Consider the following 12,450-nt stretch of genomic DNA (forward strand, 5'->3'; position numbering starts at 1 on the left):
TCAATATCTAAGATAGACACAAAATGCTGGAGTAACTCAGTGGGACAGGCAGCATCTCTGGAGAGAAGAAATGGGTGCGGTTTCGGGTCGAGACCCTTCTTCAGACAAAATCCAGGTTCTCCTTGGCCCACAGTCTTGCTTCAGTTAACCCATTGACTCCTAGTTTAATGTTAGTGTCCATCTCGGTGCGGTCGAACAAATTGAGTGCTCGGTCCGTACTTGCTGAGTTCCCCACAGTTGTGCAGCTGGAAGAACTGCCGCCTCGGAGCACCAGAGACCCGGGTTTGACCCTGACCTCGGGTGCTGCCTGTGTGGAGTTCGCATGTTATCCCTGTGTCTGCGTGGTTTTCCTCTGGGTGTTCTGGTTTCCTTCCACATCCCAAAGACGTGGGGTTTGTGTGTCCGCTAGGTAGAGTTGCGGGTTTCATTCTGACCTCGGGAGGTGTCTCCCTGTGACAGCGTCTCTTCCACCCAGGTGCTCCGGTTCAGTGGTACTTTGACGTCATGAGTTGCCACATTTCAGGCACCATCTTGCCCCTGTCAAGTCCAAAGCTTTCACAAAAAAAATGTTAAAGTCTTAACCTGGCCCATTGTCCTGGTGGTGGCACTGGGTCAGAGTTGCAGGTTTCGTCCTAGCCAAGCAATGTTGATGTCCTCCACCACTCTGTGCTGCGGTTGGCTGTGTCCGATCTAATGGAGACCAGGCCTCCGCAGTCCACTCCAAATAGTCCACCATTCTGGTGCATTGACCCCGACACCTTTGGGCATGCCCGGACCCGGCATGCCCAAAGGTGTGTGGGTTTGCATGTTAGTTGGCCTATGTGAATTGGCCCTAGTGTGTGTAGGGAGCGGATGAGAAAGGGGGATAAGATAGAACTAGTGTCAACAGGTGATCAACGATTAGCATGGGCTTGGTGGGCCATGATGTATCCAAACTGAACCTCATAGGGCTCTGGGCTCAATTATTGCACCAAAATTCAAGCATCTGATCTAAACCCGTGGAGATGGTTTTGTTTTGAGATGTTATTCCAAAACTCCATCAACTTAGTGAGTGTCAAAGGTCCCGAACACAATTGGAAAGAAACTGAGGGAGTTCTTGTGGCTTTTTGTCAAAAATCCCTCTCTCATTGGTACCCGGAGAAAGGAAAGGATATTTGTGGAAGCTTGCTGTGTGCAAGTTCACAGGCACACACACTAGGCCCCAAAATTGAATGTCATGTCAATGTAGGATTAAGATACAAGCCTCCAGACAGCATGGTATCCAGGCTTACAATGAGTGTTTCTCCCCGTCTATGCAGGTATGATGATCGGGGGCTACATGTGGGGGGCACTCGCAGACCTGAAGGGTCGTCAGAGAATTCTAGTGCTCTCGTTAACAGTGAATGGGGTCTTTGGAGCAACATCGAGCCTGGCAACTAATTTCTGGACGTTTCTAGTGTTGCGATTCTGTAGTGGAGTTGGGTGAGTAATGGGTCCGGCTCCTGCTTGCCTTCCTTCCTGGCTTTGTGGAGGTGCTGCTTCTTGGGTAGTCTTACAGGATCAAGGTTGTCTTGTTTCCATACTGGTTTTGTTGGTCCTGATGAGGTCCATGTGAGCAGAATGGGCAGGAGGTGTCTGATGGGGCAGGTGGCTAGTTGGTGAGGTGGTGCACTCCTTCTGCTGGTATCTTAATACCTTCATAGCCTTGAGGTTCTCAATACCATTCCAAATGGCTCCTCCTCCACTTGAGTAGAGATGGGGGTGAGGAGTTGGTGGGGTTGTTGCCATTTCCATAAGGAGGGTTTAAGAACATCCTTGAATCTTCCTCTTTGTCCACCGGCGATCTTCCGACAGAGCTCAGAGTAGAGTACCCGGATCAGCAGACTGCTGTCATGGGTGTGAACAACGAGGTGAGCCCATTGTGTGCAGTTTTGGTCTCCTAATTTGAAAAAGGACATTCTTGTTATTGAGGGAGTGCAGCGTAGGTTCACCAGGATGGCAGGACTGACATATGATGAAAGAATGGATCGACTGGGCTTGTATTCACTGGAATTTAGTAGGATGAGAGGGGATCTTATAGAAACATGTAAAATTCTTAAAGGATTGGACAGGCTAGCTGCAGGATAAATGTTCCCCATGTTGGGGGAAGTCCAGAACCAGGGGTCACAGTTTAAGAATAAGAGGTAGGCCATTTAGGATTGAGATGAGGAAAAACTTTTACACCCAGAGAGTTGTGAATCTGTGGAATTCTCTGCCACAGAAAGCAGTGGAGGCCAATTCACTGGATGTTTCCAAGAGGGAATTAGATATAGCTCTTAGGAAATACAGGGATATGGGGAGAAAGCAGGATCGGTGTACTGAATTTGGATGATCGGCCAAGATCATGGCGGTGCTGGCTGGAAGGGCCGAATGGCCTACTCCTGCACCTATTTTCCATGGCTAACTGAGTGTAACTAGGACCTCCCTGTTGGGGATATTCCCCTGCGAGAGGATGTGACGGATTTAGTTAACTTTAGAGATACAGCACAGAACCGTGCAACTTTGGCCCACCGAGTCCATGCCGACCAGCGATCACACAGATTCTATCTTATCCCACTTACCCAACCGCTCCCCGCACACGAGGGGCAATTCAGAGGTCAATTAACCTACAAACCTGCATGTCTTTGGGATGAGGGAGGAAACGGAGCACCCCGAAGATACCCATACAGTCACAGGAAGTACATGCAAACTCCATAGACACAGCACCCAAGGTCGGGGATCAAACCTGGGACTCTACCAGCTGTGCCGCTGTGCTGCCCATCGTACAGTACTACAAGGGTCGATGCTTGGGCCCCCTACTGATCGGCAATTCAACCAAGGTGACCAAATGCAATAGTTTATTGATGATGCAAAGCTTAAGTAGGAACGCGAGTGTAAATAGAGGCTTCAAGAGGACACAGACCAAGTTGCATGAGTGGGCAACGCTGTGGTAAATGAAGTATGGTGTGGAAAAATATTGAGCTTCTCAGTAGAAAAACAAATTAATCATTTTTAATGTGGTGGTTGGTTAGTGAATATTGATGCTCATAGACCTGGATGTTTTGATTAGTACACGTCAGAGGTAATGGGGAGAAGGCAGGAGAATGGGGTTAGGAGGGAGAGATAGATCAGCCATGATTGAATAGCGGAGTAAATGGCGGTACAATTCTACTCCTATCACTTATAATCTTATGATGTTTTATAGAAGTCAATGAAAGCTCGCGTGTAGCTAGAGCAGGCAGGTAGGTAGGTAAATATTTTATTAGCAAGATTTGAGTACTCAAATTATGTAAGACCGTGGTGAAAACATACATCGAAACCTAGAATGTCATACAATTGTAGAGGGCGGCACGGAGGCGCAGCGGTAGAGTTGCTGCCTTACAGCGCCAGAGACCTGGGTTCGATCCCGACTACAGGCGCTGTCTGTACGGAGTTTGTACGTTCTCCCCGTGACCTGCGTGGCTTTTCTCCGAGATCTTTGGTTTCCTCCCACAGTCCAAAGACGTACAGGTTTGTAGGTTAATTGTTGGAATAAGTGTAAATTATCCCTAGTGCGTGTAGGAAAGTGTTAATGTGCGGGGATCACTGGTCAGTGCGGACTCGGTGGGCTGAAGGGCCTGATTCCACGCTGTATCTCTAAACGAAACTAAACACAGAAATGGGCCCTTGTCCATGCCGCGTTTTTTGCCCACTACAGGATCCTATTTGGACCATATTCTCCTGTGACGTGCCTATTTAGGTATGCGTCTAAATGCCTCTTAAACATATTAATAATATCTGACTCCACCAACTCATCATTGAGCAAGTTCCAGTTGTCACCCACCCTGTGTGTTCTTGTCTTCTCCTCGGTTTCTGTTTCTTAAAATCCACTTCTCCTCCCAAGGTAAATGTTACTTGGCCAAACACGTTATCTCCTATCAAACCCTTTTGTATAATACCCACATTAATATAAATGCAGGCGGGTGTTGTTGCTGGTATCTTAATACCTCCATAGCCTTGAGGTTCTCCATACCATCCCAAATGGCTCCCCCCCACCCCCTCCGCCCAACTGGCTCTATGTTTCGACAGCTTCTGGCCAGTCAGAAACCTTTAGACTTTAGAGATATAGCGTGGAAAAAGGCCCTTCGGCCCACAGAGTCCGTGCCAACCAATGATCACCCCGTACACTAACATTATCCCACACACTAGGGACAATTTACAACATGCTCATCCCATACACAGAGGTGGGTGTATGGAACAAGCTGCCCGAGGAGGTAGTTGAGGCTGGGACTATCCCATCGTTTAAGAAAGAGTTGGACAGGTACATAGATAGGACAGGTTTGGAGGGTTATGGACCAAGCACGGGCGAGTGGAACTAGGGTAGCTGGGACATTGTTGGCCAGTGTGAGCGAGTTGGGCCGAAGGGCCTGTTTCCACTCTGTATCACTCTATGACTCCATCTATGACGAGCACTCTCCTACACGCTAGGGAAGTTTTACAATTTTACCAAAGCCAATTAACCTACAAACCTGTACATCTTTGGAGTGTGGGAGGAAACATGAGCACCTTGAGAAAACCCACGTGGTCACTGGGAGACCCGGTGTCAGGATCAAACCTGGATCTTTGACACTGTAAGGCAGCACCACCGTGCTACCCACTGTTGAGCAGGTGGGACAATGAGTCGAGCTGGGGGTGAACCCAGAACATGACATGCACTTTAAGTCTCTTTTTCTAAAGGATATACTTGCTGTGGAGGAAATTCAACAAAGGTTCACAAGGTGGTTTTGTGAGCTAGAAGCTCTGTCTAATGAGCACAAATGGAGTAAATTGAACCTCTATGCCCTGGTGTTTGGGTGACTTCAATACAGAAGACTAAGAGAGACCAGCAAGGTGGATATAGTGAGGTTGATGTTTTTATTTGAGCTAAACAGTCTAGAATGTGGGACTGCAATCCCAAATTTAAAAGGTTCTCTATTTACGAACTGAAATGAGAAGAAATCTTTTAGCCTGGGGATTGTCGACTCATTGGAATTCTCTCTTGGAGATCTGTAGAGGTTTGGCAGGTGAGGAATATATCTGAGCTTATCAGAGGACCATTCAGTAGTCATACAATGGGGATAAAGCTGTTCCTGAATTTGGTGGTACGCGCTTTCAAGATTTTGTACTTTCTTCCTGATGGAAGAGGGGGAAAAGCGGGAATACTTGGGGTAAGAAAGAACCTTGATAATGTTGGATGCCTTCCCGAGGCAGTGTGAAGTGTAGATAGAAGGTTGGTGGGGAGGATTTGAGAGCTGGACTGTGTGATGGAGGCCAAGTCAGTGGATATTTTTAAGGCAGAGATAGATAGATTCTTGATTAGTACGGGTGTCGGGGGCATGAGGAGAAGGCAGGAGAATGGGGTTAGGAAGGAGAGTTAGATCATCCATGATGAATGGCAGACTTGATGGGTCGAATGGCCTAATTCTACTCCTATCACTTATGACCTTATGGGCTGCGTGACTTTCTGCAATTTCTTGTGGTCTTGGGCAGAACTGTTGCCAAACCAAGCTGTGATACAAGCCGACAGGATGCTTTCTGCCAGCATTTGTAGACGTTGGTGAGAGTTGTTGGAGACACGCTAAACTTCCTTTGTCTTCTGAGAAAGTAGAAGCATTGGTGGCTAGAGCTCCAATGTGGTTACGTTTTCATCTTAATTGGCGCTTACCAACACAAAATGGATTCTGTTCACAACTCGGACAATCTATCATAGCATTGTTATTCCGATGGACATATGGTGATGATTTAATTTTCTGTGCATTCGCAGTGTTGGAGGTTCTCTGCCGGTCATATTCTCCTACTTTGCGGAATTCCAACCACAGAACAGGAGAGGCTGCATGATCAGTGCTTTGGCCGCCTTCTGGATGGGCGGGAACATCTTTGCAGCAGGTAGGTGGAGTCACACAAACCCTGAAACACAAGACTAGCCAACGTACCGAGCTGTGGGGCCTTGTGGGGAAAGACATTCTTGCCATAGAGGGAGTACAGAGAAGGTTCACCAGACTGATTCCTGGGATGTCAGGACTGTCATATGAAGAAAGACTGGATAGACTGGGTTTGTACTCGCTAGAATTTAGAAGATTGAGGGGGGATCTTATAGAAACGTACAAAATTCTTAAGGGGTTGGACAGGCTAGATGCAGGAAGATTGTTCCCGATGTTGGGGAAGTCCAGAACAAGGGGTCACAGTTTAAGGATAAAGGGGAAATCTTTTAGGACCGAGATGAGGAAAACTTTTTTCACACAGAGAGTGGTGAATCTGTGGAATTCTCTCCCGCAGAAGGTAGTTGAGGCCAGTTCATTGGCTATATTTAAGAGGGAGTTAGATGTGGCCCTTGTGGCTAAAGGGATCAGGGGGTATGGAGAGAAGGCAGGTACAGGATACTGAGTTGGATGATCAGCCATGATCATATTGAATGGCGGTGCAGGCTCGAAGGGCCGAATGGCCTACTCCTGCACCTATGTTTCTATGTTTGATGCTCTTGGGATTTATCTTCAGGCCTCTTTGAGCAGATGACAATAGACAATAGGTAATAGGTGCAGTAGGCCATTTAGCCCTTCGAGGGATTGGGGATGATCAGCCATGATCACATTGAATGGCGGTGCTGGCTCGAAGGGCTGAATGGCCTACTCCTGCACCTATTGTCTATTGCCTATTGAACCATAATGATATTGAACAAGAAGCACGTTAATCCTTGCCAACCACTGTAAAAGCTACTTTGCAAACCACTTCACAATGGCCAGATGATGAACTATCAATTTATTAACAACCGTCAGTTTATTAACTATGTTTATGTGGATGCTCGGTGATGAAAATTAGTCTTTTTTAATTAAGACTCCAATGTTATTTTTCATTGCCATAAAACAGTCTCGCAATTAAAGTTTTGAAAGGATGATTCAGCAAAAATAATTGATAACTTTTTTATTGGATGATGTTTAAAACTTGAAGCTGTTAAGTTAATTACGGGCCATTCATTTTGAAAAGATTGCTGCAATATAACTCTTTACTCCAGCGGGAAATAAAAGCTGGTGCTTTATAGATGTTGAACGTGACCCAGTTTGGAATGGTCTAGTTTCTCTCTTGGAGTAATCAATTGTTCCTTTCAGTGGGGTAATAACACCGGATTCATGTCTTTTTCCTAAACAGGCGAATCGGAATATCATCTTGCCTTTATTATAATTGTTTCTATAAATCTTTCATTGTTGTGCCGAGCAAATCCATATCAAAGTGCAGTGGCAACATTGCAGCTCTTTCATTTATTCATGAGGACAGGATAAATAAAGGTTGCAGCCAGCCAGAAATGCAGTCTGGAATTTAAAGTTGCATTAAAATTCCAGCCATGCTCCTACAAGTACACCAATTGAAACGAGTTTAAAAGTTTACTTTGCTTCTCGCATTCCAATGTCATTTAAAAAAAAAAAAAATTTAATTAAATTTGGAGGCATTCTGTATGTAGGTGATGATGGTGCTGCAAATGCAGAAGGGTGTAAACGTCAGCGTGCCGACAGCCCTTGTCTACAACATGTGCTGGCATGAATTATACAGGAGAATATAGTCTCCATATTCCCATCATTTATGCAGTGGTGGACTTGTCTGTTCACCACTCTCTCTCTGCAGGTTCAGTCAGTCAAGAACACAGCAGATGCCACACCTGGCTGAGATTCATCCCATCCAAATAGTTTTTAAGGCGCATTTTTAGAAGTTGGGCGGCATTATATGGGGGGGAAACAGTGACGCAGCGTTGGAGTAGCTGCCTTCCAGCGTCAGAGACCCGGGTTCGATCCCATCTACGGGTGCTGTCAGTACAGAGTTTGTACATTCTCCCTGTGACCCCGTTGGTTTTCTCTGGGTGCTCAGCTTTCCTCCCACACACCAATGACGTGCAGGTTTGTAGGTTATTTGGCTCCAGTAAAATTGTAAATTGTCCCTTGTGTGTGTAGGATAGTATTTAGTGGTGGTGGGCGTGGACTCGGTGGGCCGAAGGGCCTGTTTCCATGCTGTATCTCCAAAGTCTAAAGTCTAAAGCCACGGGGAGAATGTACAAACTCCACACAGACAGCACCCAAGGTCAGGATCGAACCTCTGTCCCCAGCACTGTGAGGCAGCTGCACTACCAACTATGCCGCCCCATGTCCTGTTGGAGATGATATGCTGTGTGCACACAGACTGCTGATGGGCTGACCTAATGCTGCCTCTCTTGTCTGTCTGTCCGCAGGCCTGGCCTGGTTGGTCATCCCCAGGACCTCGCTGTCCTTCCAACTCGGCTCTATGACCTTTCCCAGCTGGCGGGTCTTTGTGCTGCTGTGCTCGCTGCCCAGCCTGACCTCCGCACTGGTCTACGCACTCGGGATGCCCGAGAGTCCAAAGTTCTTGATGGAGGTAAGGAGGCAACACACACTGCAACCCTCGAGCATAGCACCAATTGCTTGAGCAACTCAGCGGGTCAGGCAGCATCTGTGGAGGGAATAGATGGGTGACGCTTCTAGTTTAGTTTAGAGATACAGCGTGGAAACAGGCCTTTCTGCCCACCGAGTCTGTGCCGACCAGCGTTCACCCGCACACTAAATCTATCCCGCACACCAGGGGCAATTTACAGAAGCCAATTAACCTACAAACCTGAACGCCTTTGGAGTGTGGGAGGAAACCGGAGCACCCGGAGAAAATCCACGAGGTCACGGGGAGAACAAACAAACTCTACAGACAGCACCCGTCGTCAGGATTGAACCTGGGTCCCTGGTGCTGTAAGGCAGTAACTCTACTGCTGCACCACCGTGCTGCGCTTACAGGTGGGGCTGTCCATCCATTTTCTCCAGAGATGCTGCCTAACCCGCTGAGTTACTCCAGCACTTTGTATTTAGCTCGAGATTCCAGCATCTGCAGTTCCTAGTATCTACATTTGACCCGGGTTCGATCCTGACGACTGGTGCTATCTGTACCAAGTTTGTACGTTCTCCCCGTGACCTGCGTGGGTTTTCTCCGGGTGCTCTGGTTTCCTCCCACACTCCAAAGACGTACAGGTTTGTAGGTTAATTGGCTTTGGAAACAATTGTAAAAGCCCTGTCCCACAGTACGAGTTCATTCCAAGAGCTCTCCCGAGTTTGCCCTGATTCGAACTCGGAGATTTACGGTAAAGGCCGCTCGCCGGTACTCGGGGCTCTCGTGGACATTTTTCATCATGTTGAAAAATCTTCACGAGTCTTCCTGTGCTTACCTGCCGTTAGCGAGCATTCCCAAGTACCTGCCGTTAGGGTTAAGAGATGTCCCCGAGCTCCGACGTACCCGCTGCGTTCATTCTCCGTGCTTACCACGAGTTTGATTTTTTTTTAACTCGGGAGAGCTCTTGGAATGAACTCGTACCGTGGGACAAGGTTTTAACTTGTCTCTAGTATGTAGGGCAGTGCTAGTGTGCGGGGATCGCTGGTCAGTACTAACTCAGTGGGCCTCATTAGAGACCCTTGGACTATCTTTAATTGGATTTTACTGGACTTTATCTTGTTCTAAACGTTATAACCGTTGTTCTGAATCTGTACACTGTGGACGGCTTGATTGTAACCAAGTATACTTTTTTCCATGACTGGACTGCATGCACCAAAAAGCTTTTCGCAGTACCTCTATATGTGACAATAATAAACTAAACAGAACCTTTTAAAGGAGGATTCTGGGCTTTAATACCACACAATGTGCCATGGCGGTGTTGGCTCGAAGGGCCTACTCCTGCACCTATTGTCAATACAAATGAACACCTCCTGTAACTTCATCTATAGCATCAGTGTTCCCGATATGACCCCTTACATCAACAAAACCAAGTGTAGAACAGGAAACCGTTTCCTTAATATAGGAGCAGAATTACGCCATTCGGCCCATCAAGTCTGCCCTACCCTATCATGGCTGATCTATTTTTTCCCTCACCCCCATTTTCTTAATGATTTTTCACAGATTCACCACCCTCAGGCTAAAGAAATTCTTCCTCGTCTCCATTCTAGAAGTATGTCCCCATTGGTCCTAGACTCCCACTACTGGAACTGTTAGCCATAAAGGAGCCTTCTGGGCTTGAATCTGATCACTTTGTGCTTATCAGTGCAGCTCGAGGAGTGCACTGCCTCTAACCTCATCTGTTTCATTCCACCGAACACTTGCACTCGATACGGGATCTGCCAGTTGCCAACCATTTTATCTCCCCTTCCCGTTCCCACACAAACCTTTCTGTCCAGGGCCTCCTCCATTGCCGGGGAGGCCACACGCAAACTGGAGGAAGAGCACCTCGTATTCTGCCTGGGTAGCTTACAACCCGACGATATGAACATTGAAGGTAGACAAAAGTGCTGGAGAAACTCAGCTGGTGCAGCAGCATCTATGGAGTGAAGGAAATAGGCGACGTTTCGGGTCGAAACCCTTCTTCAGATTGAATTCTCCAAATATTTTCAAGTAACCCCCCTGCCCCCACCCAACTTTCACCTCTCACCCCAACCACAGACTGTTTACCCTCCTACCATCTGGGAGGCGCTACAGGTCTCTCCGTTGCCGGACCAGCAGGTCCAGGAACAGCTTCTTCCCTGCGGCTGTTACACTGTACCTCGGTGATTGCCAATCACCCCCCCCCCCCCGGACACTCCTTCCACCAGGAAAAAAAAATAATGGCACTGTAAATATATTTATTTATTGCTCATATTCTATGTCGCTCTTCTAGGGAGATCATTGTCTCTGTACTATACACTGCACAATGACAATAAAGTTTGAATCTGAATCTGAATCTTCCCCCAACGTGCCCCTGCCCGTCACCACGTTCCTCTCCTCCATCTGCTCCTCTCCCACTTCCGTTCCCCTATATTCCTCCCCTCCAGTTTTTTTCTCTCCCCTCTTCCATTCTCTTCCACCCGCCATCCTTCCACCTGGATCTACATTCAACTCTCCGCCTTCTTCCTTGTCAGTTTGCACATCTGCACCCAACTTCACCTTCTGCTTTTCTTCCCATCTCCTGTCACCTCTTCTCACTTGACTCCAGCCAACACTTGCCCCATCCCTCTCCCAACCTGGCCCCCTTGTAGCAGCCTGAAGGAAGGGCCCGACCCGACCCGACATGTTGTCTGTCCATTTCCCTCCGCAGCTTGCTGCTTGGCCTGCCGCGTTCTTCCAGCACTTTGTTTATTGCTCAAGCTGACAGTATCTGCAGTCTCTTGTGTCTTTAATAGCGCCTTGACCTGTCTGGTCTCTATGTAAATGTGATTTATTTCTGAGGCCGTGTCAGCTGGTCAGCAGATGGTGCTAACACAGTCTGTCCGCATCAACAGTCCCGTCCGCCTCAGGAGATCACAGGAGTGGGAGTTGTGCAGAGATCCCCTTGCCTGTTAGTGCGGGAGAACCTTGTAGCACTCGATCCTGGCATCCATCACCGCCAACGGCTTCATCAGTCACCAGCCTAATGTCCCACTTCACCCACTCTTTAGACTTTAGAGATTCAGCTCAGAAACCGGCCCACCAAGTCTGTGCCGACCAGCGATTTCTCCACCCCCCATACACTAGCACTATCCTACATACTAAGGATCATTTACAATTTTACCAAAGCCATTAACCTGCAAACCATAAAGTCTTTGGAATGTGGGAGGAACCCGGAGCACCTGGAGAAAACCCACGCTGTCACATGGGGAACATACAAATTCCGTACAGATAGCACCCACAGTCAGGATCAAATCCCAATCTGCTGCGTGGCTGCGAGGCAGCAACTCTATCGCTGCACATAGACTAGGTGCCGCCCCACTCCCCCGCCCCACTCCCCCGCCCCACTCCCCGCCCCACTCCCCGCCCCACTGGCCGCCCCACTCCCCCGCCCCACTCCCCGCCCCACTCCCCGCCCCACTGGCCGCCCCACTCCCCGCCCCACTGGCCGCCCCACTCCCCGCCCCACTCCCCGCCCCACTCCCCGCCCCACTGGCCGCCCCACTGGCCGCCCCACTCCCCGCCCCACTCCCCGCCCCACTCCCCGCCCCACTCCCCGCCCCACTCCCCGCCCCACTGGCCGCCCCACTCCCCGCCACACTCCCCGCCCCACTGGCCTCCCCACTCCCCGCCCCACTGGCAGCCCCACTCCCCGCCCCACTCTTTCTACCCTTTTGTGTAAGAAGGAACTGCAGATGCTGGTTTAAACCGAAGATAGACACAAAAAAGCTGGAGTAACTCAGCAGGACAGGCAGCATCTCTGGAGAGAAGGGATGGGTGACGTTTTGGGTCGAGACCCTTCTTCAGACTGGTCGGGGATAAGGGAAACGAGAGATATAGACTGATGTGGAGACATAAAGAACAATGAATTTAAGAAATGCATAAAAGTAATGATGATAAAGGAAACAGGCCATTGTAAGCTGTTTGTCGGGTGAAAACGAGAAGCTGGTGCGACTTGGGTGGGAGAGGGATAGAGAGAGAGGGAATGCCGGGGCTACCTGAAGT

General features: G+C 48.6%; 1 protein-coding gene across 1 annotated transcript in view; it reads left to right on the plus strand.

The window, feature by feature from the left end:
- The window catches only part of LOC116968317 (synaptic vesicle glycoprotein 2C-like), a 46,579-nt gene that overhangs the window by 19,253 nt on the left and 14,876 nt on the right, over positions 1 to 12,450 (plus strand). Inside the window, exons 4-6 of the mRNA XM_033015054.1 lie at positions 1,299 to 1,461; positions 5,780 to 5,901; positions 8,228 to 8,391. Coding sequence (XP_032870945.1) covers positions 1,299 to 1,461; positions 5,780 to 5,901; positions 8,228 to 8,391 — 449 coding nt within the window. The remainder of the gene's footprint in view (positions 1 to 1,298; positions 1,462 to 5,779; positions 5,902 to 8,227; positions 8,392 to 12,450) is intronic.

Source organism: Amblyraja radiata, chromosome X, assembly GCF_010909765.2.
Source record: "Amblyraja radiata isolate CabotCenter1 chromosome X, sAmbRad1.1.pri, whole genome shotgun sequence".
Classification (NCBI taxonomy): domain Eukaryota; kingdom Metazoa; phylum Chordata; class Chondrichthyes; order Rajiformes; family Rajidae; genus Amblyraja; species Amblyraja radiata.